This window comes from Perissodus microlepis, chromosome 15 (genome assembly GCF_051167445.1).
Source record: "Perissodus microlepis isolate ML-2025 ecotype Zambia chromosome 15, ASM5116744v1, whole genome shotgun sequence".
Lineage (NCBI taxonomy): Eukaryota > Metazoa > Chordata > Actinopteri > Cichliformes > Cichlidae > Perissodus > Perissodus microlepis.
Window position 1 is genome coordinate 15,184,870 of NC_140475.1, and position 21,925 is coordinate 15,206,794.

Below are 21,925 nucleotides of genomic sequence, written 5' to 3' on the forward strand. Positions count from 1 at the left end.
CACATGAAAGGAAGAAAAATGGGGTCAAAATTCGTACTTGTAACTTGAGTGCAGAGTTTCACACTTATTTTTTGGCTAAGTCCACACACAAATCTTTTTTACGCACACACAAATTCTTTTTACACATACAAATCCTGATTTACAAGTACAAAACTGATTTACAAGTACAAAATATTTATGACCGCAATTTGAGCCCATACAGATGCAGTCAAGCTGTAGGAGCCAACAGCTGTGTGGTAGCTAACTACTCGTGTGTTTTTTGGTGCATTTTTAATATAGTTAGATTCCTCTTCATTTATCTTTAGTAAAAGCCTGCTGCAGTTTTGATGATGAAAAGTCTTGCATGTTATTTCCTGTTAGTTACCAGTAACTAGCAGGCATTTGAATCTATGTTATATGGATGCTTTGCTAATGTTAATTGATGGTAAAAGCCATAAAGCTAAAATCAGGACTTTGGAATGCAGGTCCTTCTTCTAACATACACTATGGGATATACACATAACACAGAGACATTTGAGAGGAATAGATTGAATAAAGCAGTATAATTGCACACTGTAAAACAATTTCTAAAATTCACTTGCTTACTTTTGGCATTATTCTGTAACAGACAACTCAAATTCCAACTTATTATTATTTCTCTTAGAATTTCTTAATGATTACGACTATTCTTTTAATGAGATATTAATGAGATCCCAGCAATCAATTACTCGACAAGCCCATCTAGTCTGTGTGTGTGTGTGTGTGTCAGCTGCCATGTGCTCAGTTGGATCAATTCTCTTCTACAACCACTGACCTGGAAAAAGCTGAAAAAGCTTTGCCTGCTCTGCTATCAATAGACAGTCTAATTAAGACCAGCACTGTCTGCTCAAATAGTAAAGACACTGGCTAGGATTGTATGAAAATTCCCTGTCAGTAAACCTAAACCTGGAGCTTCTGCAGATTAACTGTGACTCTCACTGTATTTGACTGTGGCCTCAGACTATGGATGCCCTTGCCTGTGATAGCAGGGAGTTCGCCTGGCACTGAAGGAGGCCATCTGTTCAGCCTAGAGTGAAATGTATTGGATCGCTGTGAGGTTGCTTACACAATAGTGAGACAGGATTGGGTTAGAACTCTTTAAAATTGGAGCTATCCATTGGACCATGGATCATCTGCCATTTAAAACAATTAGAGAGAGGACACATCTGTGTAGACTGGACTTAAGCCGATGGATGGGACAGGCAGCAAAGCCTGCTCCCTCTCTCAGAGAGGCACAGCAAAGAAGGGCCAGCATTTCTCAAAGTCATGGGCCCCCTTGAGTCCGGCTACCCCCATGTTCAATGGTGATCAAGTCTGGCTGGAGGAGCTGATAGACCCTGCTTCTAACCAGTCCTCTCCCAGTCAGCCATCTAGCCCCAGCGATCCAAGCAGCAGTCCAGGAGGCAGCAGGAGTAGCAGTGACGGCACTGACAGCCTGCACAGCTGGAACTCTGGGGTGACCTGCATCCTGCACAAGTCTATCAAGAAGCAGAGCCAGGAAGCTTTTCAGACTCGACTCAGAGGAGACAGAGAGTCTGAAAAGCTTGGAGCAGTTCCTTCTAGCAGGCCTCATGGCAGAGGACATCCACAGGCAGAGCAGGGAGGAGACAGCCACCGCAGAAATCTGCATCAAGGGAGGGGCTCTGTACTTTCACACACCAGCTCTAAGAGTGGCAAACCACAGTGTGTACTGGAGGAAAAGATTGAAGCCAAACTGAAGTTTTCACAGTTCCTGGATGAGGTGACGTCTAATGTGCTTGACCCAAACAGCCTGCAGGCATTTGGAAAACCAGCATCTCCCTCTGGCTTCACCAATACAAATGCTGATCAGCCTCAAGCAGAGATCCACGTGGTGAGCCCCAGGCTACCCTGCTCAATGGCCCAGCAGCAAGGCCCTTTAGCCGAGCAGAAGACTCCAGAAGAGCGGACTTCTCCTGACCTGGTAGAAAAAAAGTATCTGGAGACGGACATCGACACTGTAAGGAAGGGCGATGAGCTGCACGACCTGGAGATAAAAGCAGACACACCAGAACAAATAGATGAGAAATATGTGATTCCACCTCCTCCAGAGTTCAGTCAAGGATTTAAGATGAAGAGTCACTTTCCTGAGTTTCACTATGACTTCCCCAGATACCCCTACAGATCTATCTCTCTGCCCAGGGGCATCAACATGGTGAGTGATGAAAGTCTTCCCAGTCTTTAATCAAAGCCAGGCCTCTGAACATATGTTGTGATTGGAACGGAAATTGTTCCTCTCAGTTTTTGAAGAGACGTCTGAGTAAATCAAGCCTTTGTATGATTTGAGTGAGCCATTCCTGATTTTTCTGCTCTATTATTAAGAGCGTAAAGAGCTCAAGTAAGCACGGGCATGTCACAGAGTTACATATGTCTTTGTCTAGTGCAGTCTGTGGAGTTTTGTTTGAATAATCCAAGTAGCAGTTGCATATAAAATGAATGCTAGAAAAATAAATAAAACAATAAATTATTAAAGCCAGAGTTATAGGGAGAAAATTTAAAAAGAAACTTTTATAGCCCCACTACAGAACTTTGTTATCGCTATCTGAACCAGAAAAACATTCATATACTTGACATTCCTGCCTTTATCCCATTTTACAGTCTGTATGTTATATAGAGGCTTACTTGCATACACATATAAGACAAAACGAAAGATACAAAACATAATAGTCATTCCAGCATTTTGCCCACTTGAGGGCAGTAGAAATGAACTGCAAACACCACACAGACACCTTAAATGTTGTTGAGTTTCTGACCTCCAACCTATGCGCTAATTTTAGCTCTGATTTGCTCTCCACCATCTGTTAGTTATTCAGTGTGTTGATTTGACTCATATGCAGTTGTTTTTCAGGCTTTTTATTATTTTGCTGAAAAGAACACTGGGATAAAAGCAAAACATTTAAAGTTATGACCACCGAAACGCCTCTAGGTCTAAAAGAAGTTCGAGCTTTGGGGCGATGAGTCTCTCAGAGTCTTACACAGAGTCATTCAGTTTACTGCTAATTATAAAAATATGGCTTGCAATTGACTTGGGTTCGCCCAAGTCAAGCTCTTTAAAGTTGTCACCTCACTGGTGATTATTGAACCTAGAATATGTAGTCAGAAAGCAGACAAAGCATGTCATCCTGGTGATGACATTATGAGTGTTCCATGCAAGTTCTGCTGAGCTAAAGCTTCCAATTAATAGTAAATCATTTGGAGCAAGAATGAGCTGTGGGTGTACGATTTCTCCTGCTGACCCACATAGACATCCTCAGCTGATTCAATAGACTGGGTATACTGATGTGTCTGTAAGTTTGCACAGGAGCGCTGCTTCATGCTGACCAATAAGCAGACTTTTATGGGACTCCTCATTAGCATTCTACCCATTAGCAACTCCTCCACACAAACAATTTGAACTGAACAATGCTGTCATTTACTGACTCAGCCCACTCGCATTTATTTTGTGACATCCATCATTTACTCAGTTTGAAACATAACCTTGCTAAAATGGCTGTGAAAGCAGCGAACCTTGTTGCACAACTGTTTCCTTCTTGAGTAGCAACCAGTGTTTCCACTGGCTTACACCACTAGAGTGCATTACACGGGAGGACAAGCCTGAGGGCTCAATCAGCAATTACTACAACCAGTGAGGGTATTTTTGCAGTCTCAGCATGACATCCATGTCAGTGGTGGATGATGAGGATGATGAAGCACTTGGCTAAGGTTACCTAGTTGCTAAATGTGCACCGCTTTGCTGACTAGGAAGCGTGCAGGCTTATTGTTTTACATCTCCGGGTTTGGGGTCTGTTTTTTTTAGCATTTCTCACCCCCCAAAAAACAAAACATACTTGACAGATCTTCAAACTCTGTGTCGCTCCCATTTAATAATAAAGGAGAAGATCACATTGCCTTAATTTATTGTCTGATTAAAATTCAGCCTTTGCCGTCACCTTAGCAACTGCTTGAAAAAAGGTGGGTGGTGTGTGGGGGCTGAGAGGCAGGCATGTGAGCCTGTTGGCGTTCATCTCAGTGTGAGTGTCTGTGTGTCGCTGCAAAGTTTCATCTCCTCACACAAGTCCTTGTACTTGTAATGAAACATTCTTTGCACTTGACCTTCTGCTGTGCACACACACACACACACACACACACACACTGAACACACATTCCCCCCACCCCCCGCTTTAAAGTGTGTTTTGTTGGTAATCTGACTCAAATAATCTCTTCACAACGACTGCTTCCTTCATTAATTACAGGAGATAAATATGGATGAACGTCTCCCCTAAGTGCAGATGGTAAAATCTGCTTTCTAGCATTCGTCAAATTATGAAACATGATAACATAACAGCGTGGATACAACCCTCGATCGGGCCTAAATTTGAACGGAGATGGGGGAATATTCTCAAATCGATGCATAATTCATCGCTTTCGGAAAAAAAGAAAAATGAAAAAAAGCAGCCGATTCATATAAAACCTATTCTCCTTAACAGCCAAGGACTTGAGGTGTAAGATTCAACAGATTGAACCACCTGTTCCCCCCACTCTCCACCCCCCCCCCCCCCACCTCCCCCTTGTTTCCCCTTCTTTCTATGTCTCTCTCCACATCCTCCTCCCTCTCTTTCCCTCTGTGCTCCTTCTCTCTGATTCAGCACCTCGACAGAGATACTGAGTCGCTGCCAGTATCCCTCATGGGGGGGCTTGCCATGTATCTGCAGTCTGGCTGCAATGGAGGTTTTCACTCTCCCTCCCTCCCTTTCTTCCCCCTTTCCTTCGCCTCGCTTTCTCACTCTCTCCCCTCGCACTCCCGGTATGGTACGATTGTTCTCTTCTCACCTCAAGTGAGCGCAGATGTACACATCCGGGCGCAGTCTGATGAGCGTTGCATGGGGTTTCTCACTAGTAAGGGAAAAAGGGAAGAGGAGCAGATGAGGGAGCATGGATGTGAGTGTGGGGGGAGTGTGGGGACATAAACAAACACATAGGGAAACACAGAGTGTGCTTGCTGAATATGTATGTTTCTTTTCTCGTTCTTTCTTCTTTCTTTTTTTTTTTTGTGGAGGCTGTTTGTGCTGCAACGGTGCTCCACTTGGCAGCTTCTGGGCCAGTTTTATGGGTCCGCTCCACTAACATGCTGTCATTTCCTTTAGATGCCTGATGAAGTGATGAACAGCATAGACACCATCAGGTAAGCTTCACCCTCTCCCTCTCTCACTCTCCCTCCTTTTCTGCACATATCTTTCAGCACTCCATCATCACGCCCCCACGTTCTCCCTGTCTTCTTCCTTTAAGCTCCTTCCCTCCCACTCTTCCTGTCTCTCTCTCTCTGTCTTTCTACTCTTGCACAGTCTCTCCCTCACTCCCTCTTGTCTTTCCTCCTGGCTGCTGCCGCTGCTGCTGCTGCTGCTGGAGTGGCGTGGTGCTAGTGGCGGCGACAGTTAGTGGTGGAGGAGGAGGTGGTGGGGTGGGTGCATGTGTTGGGGGTTTTCTCCGAGCTTTAAGGGAAAGCTGGGTAAACCAATCCAGATAGCATATAGAGAGGGGGTTTTCTCCATCCCCGGCGAGGCTCCGGCAGCAGGATTTTTATCTCTCGGTCTTCAGGATGAAGCTCTGCGCGAGCGGAAGGTACTGCTTCACTGTTTGAATCTTTGATTTGGATTACAAAGCTGCTTTTGGTTGCGTGTGAATATGTGTGTTTATGTGCTCATCTGTACGTGATGTGGCTGCACTTGCCGTGCTCTCTGTTTACTGATGCAGTGCTGTTAGGAAGGATGTCTCTTCTCTGATACTTTGTCAAAGATAAAAGGGTGTATTTTGCAGAAGAAGGCTGACACGGTTCCATGCGGGGAACCTCTTGGCTGGAAATCCGCTGCAGTGACTATGGCGTTACTGTAAAAGCTTTTTTCCCAACAGATCAATCAGGAGTTTTTTTTTATTTATTTATTTTTATTTGAAATAATCTTGAATCTTTTAAGGTTCCCAAAATGTCCATCCACGACTGTTACACATTGGTTTCTGTGTGATTTTTGGACTGTCACCTGTCGGAATGCACCTGTAACACTGATTAATTACTCTGCATGATAACGCTGTTTTGCCACCACGAATACTTAAGCAAGAGCAGCTCTGATCTGTATGTGTTTCAACATGACAGTCAAAAAAACACAAACGTGAGCGTGTGCTGGTGTAGACGGATTTTAATGAGCTCATTACAAAATTGCAGGTGCTCGCCCACTTTTCTGATTTAAGTATTTCAGAGAAATTAGAGCAGCAGCGGAAACATGACGAGATGCAGGGGCCACTTCCTCCCCCTCTCTACCTCCCACTCTCTGTTTTGCACCTCACTGGCCTACAGTAGACATGTTTTAATTAATACCAGTACTAATGAACCATTATTAATCCGGCTCAGATGAAAACAGATCCCAAGCTTTTCCTTTTGTGTTAGATTACCGATGGTGTTATTACGATTTCAGGAAGATTACAGTTTAAAAGCCATTTAACCAGGCGACGAGGGGTAATTAATCTTGACGGGGTGTTTCTTTAATAGGAGGCATCAATTGTCCTCACCTCTGTGTCACAGTTTTAATTGAATTATAGCAGCTGTGCCGAAATAAGAGGGGGGTAGCCCTGTGTCTATTCTGCTCGCTTTTTGCATAGGAAACCAGGTCACCTGTAGCCTATAAGCAAGCTGTGATGGGGTTAAAGAGAAATCAGGACCCACCTGAGAGTCTGACCCTACCTCTTCATTCCCCCCCCCCCCCCCATATCTGCGAGATGCCTTCGAGTCTAAATGATGAAATGTCCTGAAATCTCTCACACTCCGTTGCTCCTGCTCTCTCGCTCACTCTCTCTTCCTCTTTCGCAATCCCTGTCCCTCTCTTGTCCGGGCTCATGTGTCGGGGCCTTGGAGATGGAGATGTAAATTTTGCATAGCGACACATTGGAGCTCCAACGCAGAGGAGACCTCGGGTGGATTAAACAGATTTAAAGTTTCAAGGAGTTTAAAAAAATCGTTGTCAGAATACTCTAGCGGATGAATAACAGTGTGAAGGGTTTTATTTTAAATATAAGATTGATACCGCTTTTTAAAAAGCATGATTGACAGCCAAAGATTGAGCAAAATTATTATGCCGCTGTCTCGGTGAGCGGTGATGGAAGTGACGTCCTTGAGAGGCAGTAAAACAAAAGTCTGGGTTTAGTTTTTAGATTTTTAGGATGCTGATTGATGACATTTTTTTTCTTCCATCAAACCCACTGCGACTGGATATAATTTCAGAATAATGTATGCACATTAAGAACCCTCATTATACAGGAAGAGAAGGCGATTAAAAGGTGCTTCACACTGTTAAGTTTCAGAATGTATCCTGCACTTTATATCTTGGTCTTTTTAAGCCTGTTTTTAAGTAGATCTTTTTAGATATATACAGATTAAAGAAAGAACAACATAAAGTGTCATGAAGAGGCCAGATAAGAGCTTAAATGCTTACTGGGATATGAGCTATAAATAGGCACTCACTCATTTGATGTGTTAATGATGGTGGTGGAGAGAGTTATCCAACACGTGACCTGCCAGGTGTTCACTTGGCTTGAACTCTGGTGACTTTGAAGACCACAGATTTTTTTCTTTTAGTCATTAAGTCATTCAGTGACCCTTTGTGCCCTAAAGGGAGGGATCTGTATTCATTATGTTTCTGCACTTGTGTTTTTTGTTTTCTTTTAAAAAAGCTCAGTTAGTCCGCGATAATGTCTCGGCCTCGATCTGAAGGTAAACCGAATCTTCCTACTCCTCTGAAGCTCACTAATTAACATGTCCCGTCTTGTTCATTTAATCTGCACAAAAGCCAAACGTGAAACAGCAGCTTGTAGTTTTTATAGCTTGGTTATTCCACAGCTCAAATGAACACGATACATGTCAATTATTGAGTTTCATTCGTGCTGCTTTGTGGACTTGGTTCCTTGCGACAGAGCCACGCTGCCTGTTTCCTAATCCAGACTGGCTGCCAGTGGTATGAGAGTGATATCAGTTTTCTCATCTAATTCTTGGCAAGAACACAAATAAAAGGCTCTCCTGAAGTCTTCCACTGCCGTTTAATTTGAACTTAAATTTGCCAACTGGAAGGTTTTTCTCTGCTTGTTCATGTGGTAGTCGCTGTTTGTGCTGTGTTTCAGTTATTATTGTTTCTATTTGATGCTAATAATACATATAGAATACTGGGCAGCTGCTCTATTATAAATGAGTCAAACGGCCATGTTTATGTTATAGCAAAGGCACCTGTCAGCGTCTGGGATGTTGTCGCAGGTTAGCGAACAGTTTTCAAAGTCAACATGGTGGATAAATGGTGCCGAAATGGGGCAAGGTGAACACCAGAGTGACTCCGACAAGGGCAAGATTGTTTGCGTTGAAACATTTCCAGAACAGTGATGGCAGGTTGTGGGAGTCAGAGGATTGACAAAAAGATCTGCTGCTTGTGATCATATTCATATGTGTATTCATAGTTTTCACGCAATATTACATCGCTATAGGAACGCCTACCTAGAGGACAAATAGGGGCTTTCCCCATTTGTTCTGCCAGCTGTTAACTTGAATGCATTTGGAAGGCCATTTTGTACCAATCCATCCTTTTCCATAGCAACTCTGGTTTCTTTTAAACTGGTTTATTTCATAGAGATGTCACCCGTTAATGGACATTAGTCTCAAAATACTGTATGAGACAGAAACATTACAGATTTTAGCAAAATGGCTAGTTTATATCCCAAGGTAGATAACAAAAAATATAGCCTACTATATGCAAGACATCATTGGCATTCAGAGTGAGTCATTTAAACTCACAATTATGAGACAAACCTCAAGCTGTTCAAAAATATTACTACTAATACCCATAAACTGGATCAGCATGAGATACGCTATATGGATACAATCTCTTGTCCATATAGGAGCAACATCTTTTAATAGTTGAATTCAGGTTTTCAGTCTCAGGTTTATAAAATCAACCATGTGGTCACGTAGTCTGCCTTTACAACCTTTCATTTTGTGAATGAATGGGTTTCATTTGTGAAAGAGCTCACTGAATTCAAGCGTAGTACTGTAATAGGATGCCACCCCCATTGTGGCATATTCCATGATCAACTCTCAGTAGTATTAATGCAAAGTTGAACCACAAAGCAGTAGACCACGATCATTATCAAACTCCTTAGGTAGCTCCTTTAGGTATAATGTATATGTGCACTTTTTTCCATATAGTGTTCCTCCTTCCCCCTCCAAACAGCAACATTATTGACCCATCCAGCTCCAAAATAAACAGAACTGTACTTTTGTCCATCCCGTTGGCAGTCTGAGGAATTCTCCACAATAAACACGTGTAAAATGCTGCCAAAATGAAGCTCTGGCTGGGACCTCACTGTGGTGGGTGCTGTTTATCGATTGCAGATACATAAAACTTGCAGTATATTTACATAACTTTGTTTTTCTCCTTCCGAGAAATGACTATTTGTGGCTTGAAACAGCTGGAAAATTAACAGACTTTTGTTGCAATTCTATGGAGTGTCCCTTAAGTCAGAATGGTGAAAACTACGAAGACCTCAGGGCACCTTCAGATTCCCTGAGCTGTTCTGAAATGGGAGTTTTGGCTGATCATTATAGATAGAGAGATGTTAGAGCAACAGAGAGGACGTGTTTGAAAGCGGCGTGGGAGAGAGGCTGCTCTGAAGAGGCGAGAACTTAGTTTTGACCTGCTGAAGTGGACAGTGTTGCTCTGACAGACTGATGCTCTCCACTGTCCTCTGTGGTCTGACCAGTCAGCCTCTCTCTCCCACACTGTCTGTAGGTCTCTCTATCCTGAAGCTCTGAGAGCTCCCCCGGGGGCCATTAAGCCTATCTTATTATCTTAACCCCATTATTTCTCCTCCCCTTTGCCTTCTTCACCACCAGCGGTCAGGTTGTGCTGGTCCAGATTTATTCCTCATTGTGATGAAGCCTGCCTAATATGACAGCGGCTATAACTCAATTTTTTTGTAATTTGACTTGAATTGGACATTTGCATAGTAATCGGCATTGTAGGTCAGTTTGTGGTCAATGGAAGTGACACCATTTTAATGAATTTTAAAGTGAGAGTTAGATTTTTTCTGAACAGAAGCCACTGTGAAAGCCAATGACAAAGAATGGTAATGCTAAAATATAGCTGGTAAGTGAGCTAAAATAGTGTTTAGCACAGAACTATAATGCTAAACTTGTTCATTTTCAGACCCAGAAATCTGTCTTTTATATACAGCCTATAAAGATACAGCAGTATTCACTAAATGGTTGCTAACCTTTGCATAACCCCTGCATAAGAGTGGTTTGTAATGCTTTTCATTTGCAAGGGAAGGAGTTTTGGATAAAATTCTCAAACGTGTTTTTAGAAGTTGCTAGTGTCACATAGATACAGTACAAGTACAAGGTTTCTGCTCTTACTATAACAAAATTCAACAACACAAGCAGCTCTAAAGCTTAATATCAAATAGGCTAATTTGAAGGATTTCTAAAGAAGGTGCATGTAAAATGAATCGCCAGGCTAAAAATGACACCAGTCATCGGGACATTGCACTGGATCTTTTGGTTCCTCTGGGTTATGATTTTGGGCTCTATGGCTTGTTCTGTCAGATGTTTCTGGCATCACAGAGACACATGCAAGCTTACCTTTCTTACAACTAGATGTAAGATGTAAAACCCGGCAGTGAGCACAAGTCATCAAGACGCTGAGACAAAACAAATTATAAATCCCTTTTTTTGTTTTTTACCCTTTCCATAAAAATAGGGCAAGCGTACTTTACACTACATGAATACGAGACACCACTCTGAGACCTGTAGGGGTTTTCCGTCATGCTGGGCATCAGGATATTGGACCAGATATTTTGATTCCTGTGCGCTGAAAGGGTGGCTTGTTGGCTTGTTGGGTGATCAAATTGGATTAGGTTCTGGATCTGTTCCTGTCCCTTCTAGAGCAGTTTTTTGCAACTTGATGGGGTATCTTATCTGTCATCGTTCACTTAACCTCTCTGTGCTTAAAATGTTGCGGCTGATTGGCATATAAAATGAACGCAACATATAAAAAACACGTTTTTGTACTAATCGTAGGAATCATGCAAGATTTTAAGATACGCAGCTCCAGATGAGATGTCAGTTCAGTGGCTGTGGGCTAAATATCTAGTTAGCATGCCTGTGAAAATAGCAGATGCCATGTAAAATCCCAATCTGTTAAAAGTCTGACACAAACTCATGCCTGCACAAGAGGTTACATTGCTGTTGGACAGATACAATTGTAGAACCCATCTTCTCAAATCAAATAAATGCATTTCTTAAAATGTTGAACTGTTATTCAAAACCTTCTTTTTTAACCAAGCCATAAAGCATTTAAAAGCCAAACTGCAGGGACCTTTGTAATAAAGAGTATCAACCTGTGAGAGTTTAGAAGAAAATTAAACAGATAAATTAAAGCTTTTCAAGCAAATGTCTGCAGCTTGTTTGCCTCGGTCAAGCTGGAGGTCACAGATTACCCTTGTTTTCTTTCCAAGCCGCTACATTAATGGGGCTATGCTGTAAAGTTATTAGTGCTATATTGCGTCTTCCCAATATAGTGCCTCTCTGTGTTTTTTTTAAAGATCCATTCATGCATCCCTGAGTTGAGGCTTTTTAGGCAGCCTCTTGAGAGTTATGGATGGACCAGTAAGTACATCTGTGTATAAGTGCACGAGGTAAATGCTGAGGAAACTCACACACACACATACACGCACAGAAACACAGAGCACTACACTGCAGGCTAGATATGCAGAGGTTGTTCCTTTGTTGCATCTAATCACTACCTGTCCATTCGAGCTCCACTCGTAAACAGCATGCTGCGATGGTGGGTGGCGTGCTGTGCATGCGTGTGTGTGTATACACATGTGTGCACGTGCATCCATGTGTGTTTGTGTCTGTTCTATTTTTAATGAGCTGAACCCGTTTGAAAGCCGCTTGTGTTTTTCCATCCCGTCTGCTTTTGGTTGTGGTTGCAAACGTGGCAAACACTGGCCTTGTTTTTTTGCACCACAACAGCATTTTCACAGCTGTATTTTCTTTCCTCTTTCCAACCAGCAAAATAAATAAATAAATGGATAAAAATGAAAAGACTGTGGACAGAAATGCTTTTATTTATTTATTTATTTTCTGCTCTCATCCTTTCTGGGAAAATTTAAATTGTGAAAGTAATTCAGAACCACTGAGATGGAACAAAGTAATCAGCGGGAAAACTTTGGTTTCAACTTGTGAAAGAGTTTAAAAGTTGGGGTTATTGTGAGAGGGTGTATTCTGGGTCGAGAAAGACGTGATCTCAGCATCTTTGCTAGGACTGCTCTCGGAAGGCTTCGCTGGCACTATGAGTATCTTGTCTGAAGGATGAGCTCTTTTTTTTTTTTTTGTAGAGCAGCATGTTTTTATGTTTTTAATGCGCTCAGTGTGCGGGTTTGTTTTTTTAGGAACGCGTAGGTCATTGTTTTTGCCACTCTGATTCTCCTAGCTTGAATTTTATCTTTTTATTATTTCTATTTGCAAATTTGAAAGCTATTTCTGTAGTTCCTCAAGGTGAAAGAAGTATTTGCAGAGTCATTTAAATGATCTGTGTCATGTATTGTGTTGTTTTCCAGCAGGATTCTGTAAAAACTGCAAAGCCATTAAATAAAACTTGATCAAGACTTGAAGCATGGGCAAGAATAGAAGCAGTTCAGTTCTTGAGTGGATTTGATCACGCTCTTTAAAATGGCAAAGTAGAAAAATGGCCGTGGCCAAGGATGTGGCTTCTTATTTTTTTTTTATTATTTATTTGGCATTCAAATATCACATTTTTGATTCGGACATGGAAAACAAATTTCTTCCAGGGACTGCCCAAATGCACTCAGTCAAAAGCACAATAAGCCTAAATAAACCCAACATACCTACCTGACCACTTCATTAGGTACACCATTCAACTGCTCATTAACAGCCAATCACATGGCAGCAGCTCAAAGCATTTTTACGTTTGCAGGAATGGGGTGAAGCTGAAGTTCAAACAGAGAATCAGAAAGGGGAAGAGAGAGGGTTTCAATGTGACATGCTTGTTTGTATCAGCTGGACTTAGTATTTCAGAAGCTGCTGATCTACTAGGATCTACTGAGAATGGTCCAAAAATGAGAAACGCAATCACCATTACACCACCAGCAGCCTAAACCGTTGATACAAGTGAGGATGAATCCATGCTTTCATGGTGTTTACAACCATCATACAACAATTCCTAATCTTCTAATGGCCATGTCTACATGAATACATGCATTGAGTTTCTGCCAAATGAGTGGCCGACAAGATACTTGCATCAACAAGCAGCTGAACAGGTATACATAATGAAGTGACAGCCGAGGGTATTATGTGTTTATATATTCCCTGAACAAAAATGCCGTGGGGAGGCTTGAATAATTAGGGAATCACAAATGAGTGGTATGCTGAAAACAATACTCTGGTAGGGAAAGTGTTAATGTATTAAGTGGTAGAGGCACTCTTGGAAGATAAATAAACAGATAACATTCAAACCAGTTCTCTAGCTTTGCATTTCATCATTATACCGGTGCCTGTATCAAACCCTCTCTTTAACGCGGTGCCATTTTCTACGTCTAAATGTCTGCCTGCAGCTTATTCTGTGGTTGATGTTGGACTCTGTTCTCTGTGTTCACTCCTTCAGTTTTGGCAGAACAGAACTGTTTGTATTTGGGATCGGCGAGCCTCCATCACCTCTTCCGCTCATTCTAAAATCCTCTCGGGATGTTGTCGTGATTTCACACTCCCCTGTGCCGGGTGCCATCAGCAGCACGTGAAATCCGTTCAGCGGGTCATTATCCCCTGCTGCCGCTAATGATGTTGGTAGTTGCTGTGAAACTACTTAGGTGTCTGCTCCAGAGTTAATCAATGCAGGACCGAGAAACAGCTAAGACATAAACCCACACACTGACAGAATAGCACCCTAATTTGAAAGCTGATTTTTGTCTGTGAGGTGGTTGAGTCATACTGTACATGCCATTGGACTGAGTGACTACTGCAGGTTGTTAATCCGAAGGCACAGGGGCCAGAAAGAGCATCATCTCTGCCTTCTTTCCCTGCTGCTGGATGAGTCAGCCACTCGGGTTCCCCCGCTCTAATGCTGAGGTCTGGGCCTGTGATAAGGGTTTTTCCTGAGAGCCAATCTTGCTGAAAGGTAGACGCAATCAGGAAGCCAGGAAGGAAGAAAGAGATTGACGGAAGAGGCAAGGAAAAGGAGAGGAAGGAGGTAAAGAAATGATGACTTTTCAGCAGAGACTTCACACCCGCTCTCTTTGCTTTTCCTTTGTAATTTGGCAAAGCTCACTTCCTCTTTAATGTCTTTGGCTTTATTGTAAATACTCTGGCTAGCAACCCCCCCCCACACACACACAAACACACACACACCCCTCTACTTTTCCATCTCCCTCATTCCACAACTTTAATGCCCTCCTCCTCTTTTACCACCTCCCTCTTCCTCTTCTTTTCAATGCTCTCGAATGTCAGCGTGGCACGAGTGGGTGGCAGGCACCGCCATCCGAACGAGCCCCTTGTAAGGTTTTGCTGCAGTGTGAGGATGGGCACAAGGAAGACGAAGAAGCAAGCAAGCGAGTGAATGAGCGAGGGTGTTGCGTGCGCGGTTGTGCGTTGGCGTTTTGACAGCGGACGCCTGATGGGGCCTGAGACGTGTCGCTAACAGCTGTCCTTTTTCACTTTTATGGCAGACAGCGTTACTTTAATTCAAGCCTGGGAGAAGGAGGTTGAATAGGCAGAGCTTGTGCCGCAGAGTAAACACAGGCACACACACACATACGAACGCACAAGCAGGAACACACCTAGACTTATAGATGCAAACAAATGTGTACATATGCAAACGGACAATCAAGCGTACACCTGCATGGATAAACTCACACATTTCTGCCACTTTAATGCTCTCAAATACATGCTCGCACCTGCCAAATCTTAAACACACACGCGCGCGCGCACATATATTCGAAGCTGGTATGACTCAGAGGGGAGCAGCTGGAGTGAAGGCTCCAGTGGCGGTAGTGAGCTGTCACCATCTGGAGGAGTACATGTCTCCCTGCCTTCTCAGCCAGTAGCAGAAGTCACCTCCCAACAACTGGGCATTAGTAGATCAACATGTTTCTTTATTTCATAATACGTGCGTGTGTGTACACAGTATCAGTGGGTACAACACCCCAAACATGAGCTGTAACTCGCTGCAGTCCCATCCACAGTCAGTCATTGCTTCCTTCCCGGATGGTCAGCCCGCTGCTCGGATCAGAGGAGCTTTGATCAAGCTTTGACAGCCTGTCTCATTCAATAACATGCGCTATTTGTCCGTGTGCTGAAGGCTGCACCTGTGCTGCGGACGCCACCAAGGCGCAGAGGACTGGAGGGATGGAGGAAATATTTATACAAAAGACTTTCAGTCTTTCAGGCTTGTCAAACTCCTTCATTCACACTGCCTGGATGTGTCAGCTCCTCTTCTTTGTGTTTGGACATATACGAGATGAAGACACTGAGTCTGCAAGGGATGTTTGTTACTGATAAGTCTGATATCCGCCTGTCACAGGAGACTTTCCCCCACCACTAGTGACATGAAACAAGTCTATGTCCTGCCAGGACCCAGAAGCAGTTTTTTTTTAACCTCCAACAGATTTTGTCTAATGGCTCCTGACCACAAGCAAAGGGATTCAGCATTAAATACAATATTTAAGAATGTAGAAAAGTTTTGTGAACATTTAGGTTTTTTAAAAAGATATAGACAAATGTTTCAAACATTTCATTTTTTGTATGAAGGCAGTTGTGGGGGTTGTTTGCTTATCTTCCAGAGTGCTTTCAAAATTTCATCAAACCACACTCACACAGCGTGTGAGTGATGAGGCAGCTTAGTGCTTCTTTGCGTGTTTTTCCATGTCAAACTGTTAACATTTTTTCTTTTAATATACAGCATTTGTGGTCACAAAAGAATACTTCTCATTCAAAATCAGGTTTTCAGTTCCCCAAATGTTCCCTAAACTGAGTGGGGGGGAACTTAGATTTTAGAAGAAAATGCAGACAAGCTGTTTGTGGGAGCCTTTAATTTAAGAAATAAAAATATACACAGAATGTACTCACCAGGTGCTTTATTAGGTACATCTTAATATTAATTGGTTGGACGCTCTTAAATCTTTGTGGCACAGATTCAACAAGGTGCTGGAAACATTCCTTCACTGGTACTAAGGGGCCCAAAGTGTGCCAAGAAAACATTGTCTACACCATTACACCACCAGCCTGAATCATGCAAGGCGGGATGGATCCATGCTGTACGCCAAAATCTGATCCTACCATCTGAATGTCATTTTAGTAATCGAGATTCATAGACCAGGGAATGTTTTTCCAAGCTTCTGTTGTCCAGTTTTAATGAGCATGTATGAATTGTAGCCTCAGTTTCCTGTTCTTAGTTGACAGGAGTGGCACCCAGTATGGTCTTCTGCTACCGTAGCACATCTGTGTAAAGGTTTGATCAGTAGCTTGTTTAGAGATGCTCTTCTGCATACCTTTGTTTCATGAGTGATTGTTGCTTTTGTATCACAGTCAACAAATGTTGTCAAATGCTTTCTCTTTAAACCCTAGAGTTGGGTTTGTGGGAAAATCCCAGCAGATCAGCAGTTTCTGAAGTACTTTAACCCAGTATACCGGCAAAGCGTGTAATAGACCCACTGGTCCATCCTGTGAATGTCATGCTTTGCTTCTCCTACGCATGAAATGGACAGGCATGCTTAAGTTGCAGCACTTTTCAGTGCCAGCAGAGGGCGATAATGTACTTAAAAGCAACATAAAAACAGTCATGGACGAACTTTTAATGAAACACATTTACACGTAAACACATATCAGCCACGTAGCTTAATATTACGTGGAATAGAAGGAGCCTGGATTGTACTTCACTCCTACTTTGGTCAGTTTAACTTGTTGGCTTTAAATAAACTATCGCCCTCTACTGGTACTACAATTTAATTCCATTTCACACCTAGGAGAGGCAAAGCGTGGCATCCACAGGATGGTCCAGCAGGTCTATTACATGCTTTGCTGTGATATTGGGTTGATGACTCAGAAAACCCTGCCACGACAACAACTACCTCATGTTCATAGTCCCTTAAATTACCTTTCTTCCTCATTCTGATGCTCAATTTGAACATCAGCAGGTCATCTTGACTGTGTCTACATGCGTTACTACAATGATCTGCTGCCATGTGATTGATTGGATATTTGAGTTAATGAGTGTTCAAACCGTGAGCGTATATATTCCCTCTCCTTTAATGGATTCGCCTCATATGGTAGCTGAACTTTGCTAGAAAGCTGAAAGGAATCCCTTGCTCTTTATGTCTGAAGGACTGAGTCCAAAGCTTGACATTTACGGCTGATGTCTCAGACAGTTTTACTTCTCATTTTCGCTTCCGCTGTTTCTTTGCAGGAAACGTTGTGCACCGTCAGTGGAAGAAGTAAGACAAAAATGGTCTTTACTCTGAATTTAGTGCCTTGAATTTAAGGAAACGGGACAAAACTCGTGGGATATTTGCCATTAAAGTGTCCACATTATGCTTAATGGGATTTCCATGTCATTTAGTCTTCTACACAGGGGTTTGCACAGTTAAAAAGACAAAGTCAACACCAAACAGAGTAATTCTCACCCACAAAGAAAAGCTATTGAAGTCCTTCTTATGCCTCATTTGTAGTCCAGACTTTTCCAGACTTTCTGTTACTCATCTACATAACAGTGGTATAAGAGTGGCTAGTTTTGGCACATATTCTCCAAAATATCTCAGCCATGAGCAAAGCACACCAAATGTTCTGGTGTCGGGTACTAAGAGTGAACGCATGAATCTTCATGGCATCTGAAGACCCAGTGAATTATTTTCAGTTTGATGCAATATCCGGAGGGGAAAGTTGCAAACGTTGCTATGTGTGCTCTGTGCTCAAAAGGGGTTTTATGTAGAATGAGAGAAAGTTGGATCATAGCAAATTCAGGTTTTCAGGGGGAGAGGCCTTAAATAGACTGGAGCTAAAGAGCATTTCAGACAGAAGGTGAGAAGAGGAGGTGCAGCATGTGAGAAAAATTATGAGAAAAGTAATGCATTTATTTTATTTGTTATTTTTAGGAGCAGATCCCCTACATACAACTACAGGCCCTTTAAAAAATAATATGGGTTCTTTCATATGAATATCACCAACAGAATCTGTCCACAGATCTTAACATCAGTTTTGTCCTGCTTGATGTGTCCTTACTAAAAGTTGCCATCCTGTCTGTTTGCTTTGTTTGGCAGGGTCAACACAGATAGATCACTCACTAATTCCAGACTTAGCTGGTCTCCTTTGGAAAACTAACATAAATGCTGTCTCCCTGTGGTCAAGCCCTTTAAACACATGAGAGGGAAGGAACACAGACAAACCATGAAAAAGATATACATTGGCAAAACCGCCTTAAAAGTCCCCCGAAATGGCGGCAAACACCCGAAAAAGAGGTAAGAGTGAACGTCTCAGACACCATCTTTCCATCCATCCTCGTTTTTTATCTGTTTGTCCGTTCATCCGCCCACGAGGTGTCTCCTCTCGCCATCCAGAGGTGCTAAAGCAGCCTCATCCCGCCTCTCCAAGCCCAGAAGTCACGCTGCCTCGTCATCTCATCTCGCTGGAATGAAAACACTCATTATGTCTGACTCAGCTCCTGTTCACCGAGGAGGTCACTAATGGGGGATTTAACATCCCTGGAGCTACTTCACATTAACTCATCCTCTACCAAACAACAAACATCTGTTTTCCCCTGATGATTCCAACCAATCACAGAGAGGCATGAGGCGAGGAGGTGGGGGCTGCTTGGATAATGCGGCACTCAAATGTCACTCAGTCATTTGAGACATTCATTGAATCACTCTGTGGGCAGGTTTTCTCTACTCACTGACACAGTTCCATAAAACATAAACACTATCCCACTTTCAGTCTGAAGTTAGACTGAAGCTAGAAGTTATTTAGTATTTAGCACTTTTGTATTTACAGTCGAGTAAAGGGAGACTAGAGCTGTGCTTGAGGCAGGATACTCAATCTGAGTGCATAAAAAAAGGCTTAAAAAGAGAACGTAAACTACTTTTACAGAAGCACAACTTACCTAACACTAGAAAAAAATAAGTTCTAAATTTGATAAGATATTATGTTGCTTTGCTAAAAAAAAAAGTGGAAATGAATAATTCAGATGCTCAGTTTTTCATAAAATAAAACTTAATTGGTTTAAAAATAGAAGCAATCCATATCTAATACAGAGGAATCAATCTGAGAGAATATGAGCACTGCATTATGTATCTTCTTGTTATTCTTTAAGAAAAACAAAACATTGCGAGTTTGTGCAAGGATCTAGCTGCATTTATTTGTGGCAGAGAAGACAAGAAAAGGTAGACGTGAGGTGATATTTATAGAGCCACAAAGTCTACATGCGGAGAAGATGGGGTGGATGGATGGGTTGACAAAACACTGGACTTTAAGACAGTAAACTGTATTCAGCTTTTATTATTGTAACATTGGACAGTGGTGGTATTCAGTTTTAATCCACCAATGCTTCACTGACACAGGCCTTGAGCTCCTGGCAACCTCTGGTTACTAGGGCAAAATTAATATTCTCCAGCCAGTTGCTGAGTGCTTGTTGACCAGATGAAAGCTGCACCAAAGAGAGCGCTGCACCACAAACCTTGCTGTGATTGCTGTGTTGACCACATGTAACATGCTGACTTGTCTGCAAACACCCTGCGAATACTCGCCAAGTGGTAGTGAAGCTAAAAACATGATACACAAACCAGAAAAAGACACCATTCCCCATCAAAATAAAACCACCGCCTTACTGCTCCAACCGACACATTTCAAAAAGTGCAACTTTGAGCAGCTTTTGTAAGCAAATGCAAGGAGGTTTTTGGTACAGCTGGCTAAGAATTACACATTTTTCTCTAGCGACCTGTAGTTGCCAGGGGTTACCAACTGGTCTATAGTACAGGGTGGGCCATTTATATGGATACACCGTAATAAAATGGGAATGGTTGGTGATATTAAAGTCCTGTTTGTGGCACATTAGTATATGTGAGGGGGCAAACTCCTCAAGATGGGTGGTGACCATGGTGGCCATTTAGAAGTCGGCCATCTTGGATACAACTTCTGTTTTTTCAATAGGAAGAGGGCCATGTGACACATCAAACTTATTGGTGATGTAAAACAAAAACAATGGTGTGCTTGGTTTCAACGTAACTTTATTCTTTCATGAGTTATTTACAAGTTTCTGACCACTTATAAAATGTGTTCAATGTGCTGCCCATTGTGTTGGATTGTCAATGCAACCCTCTTCTCCCACTCTTCACATACTGATAGCTACACCACAGGAGAAATGCCAGCACAGGCATCAAGTATCCGTAGTTTCAGGTGCTGCACATCTCGTATCTTCACACCATAGACAATTGCCTTCAGATGACCCCAAAGATAAAAGTCTAAGGGGGTCAGATCGGGAGACCTTGGGGGCCATTCAACTGGCCCACGACGACCAATCCACTTTCCAGGAAACTGTTCATCTAGGAATGCTCGGACCTGGCACCCATAATGTGGTGGTGCACCATCTTGCTGGAAAAACTCAGGGAACGTGCCAGCTTCAGTGCATAAAGAGGGAAACACATCATGTAGCAATTTCAAATATCCAGTGGCCTTGAGGTTTCCATTGATGAAGAATGGACCCACTATCGTTGTACCCCATATACCACACCAAACCATCACTTTTGTTGTTCCAACAGTCTTGGAGGGATCCATCCAATGTAGGTTAGTGTCAGACCAATAGCAGTGGTTTTGTTTGTTAACTTCACCATTCACATAAAAGTTTGCCTCATCACTGAACAGAATCTTCTGCGTGAACTGAGGGTCCTGTTACAATTTTTGTTTTGCCCATTCTGCAAATTCTGTGCGCCGATCTGGGTCATCCTCGTTGAGATGCTGCAGTAGCTGGAGTTTGTAAGGGTGCCATTTGTGAGTAGCTAATATCTGCCGAAGGGATGTTCGACTAATGCCACTCTCCAGTGACATGCGGCGAGTGCTACGCTGTGGGCTCTTGCTGAATGAAGCTAGGACAGCCACTGATGTTTCTTCATTAGTGACAGTTTTCATGCGTCCACATTTTGGCAAATCCAACACTGAACCAGTTTCACAAAACTTAGCAAGCAGTTTGCTAACTGTAGCATGGGAGATGGGTGGTCTCGTAGGGTGTCTTGCATTGAAATCTGCTGCAATGACCCGGTTACTGCGTTCACCAGATATCAACACAATTTCGATCCGCTCCTCACGTGTTAACCTCTTCGACATGTCAATGGCTGTGAACAAAGAGAAACTTGTAAATAACTCATGAAAGAATAATGTTACGTTGAAACCAAGCACACTATTGTTTTTGTTGTGACATTACCAATAAGTTTGATGTGTCACATGGCCCTCTTCCTATTAAAAAAACAAAAGTTGTATCCAAGATGGCCGACTTCTAAATGGCCACCATGGTCACCACCCATCTTGAGGAGTTTGCCCCCTCACATATACTAATGTGCCACAAACAGGACTTTAATATCATCAACCATTCCCATTTTATTGCGATGTATCCATATAAATGGCCCACCCTGTACTGTGTGTCTGGGTTCTTATTTAGCATCCTTATCCTTATTCCCCTAAACCGAACAACTGTTGTAACACTTCTATCTAGGTCAGAGGATAGGAACACAATATGGTCATTCAACCCTTTGAAATGAGATAGCTGCTAAAAAAATGACACTAATGCACAAATAATGGTCTTTAACCATAAAAAACACTTTTCAGTAC

General features: G+C 42.5%; 1 protein-coding gene across 4 annotated transcripts in view; it reads left to right on the forward strand.

The window, feature by feature from the left end:
- Positions 1-4,785: 4,785 nt before the first annotated feature.
- Positions 4,786-21,925, forward strand: part of LOC146371940 (brain-enriched guanylate kinase-associated protein) — a 35,324-nt gene continuing 18,184 nt past the window's right edge. Inside the window, exons 1-3 of one of the 4 annotated variants that reach the window (XM_084954238.1) lie at positions 4,786-4,953; positions 5,160-5,197; positions 18,370-18,567. In XM_084954238.1, coding sequence (XP_084810364.1) covers positions 18,470-18,567 — 98 coding nt within the window. In that variant the 5' untranslated portion in view covers positions 4,786-4,953; positions 5,160-5,197; positions 18,370-18,469. Of the gene's footprint in view, positions 4,954-5,119; positions 5,198-5,299; positions 5,635-18,369; positions 18,568-21,925 lie in introns of those variants that run through there. The other 3 variants (XM_084954239.1, XM_084954237.1, XM_084954240.1) reach the window with 3 other exon arrangements.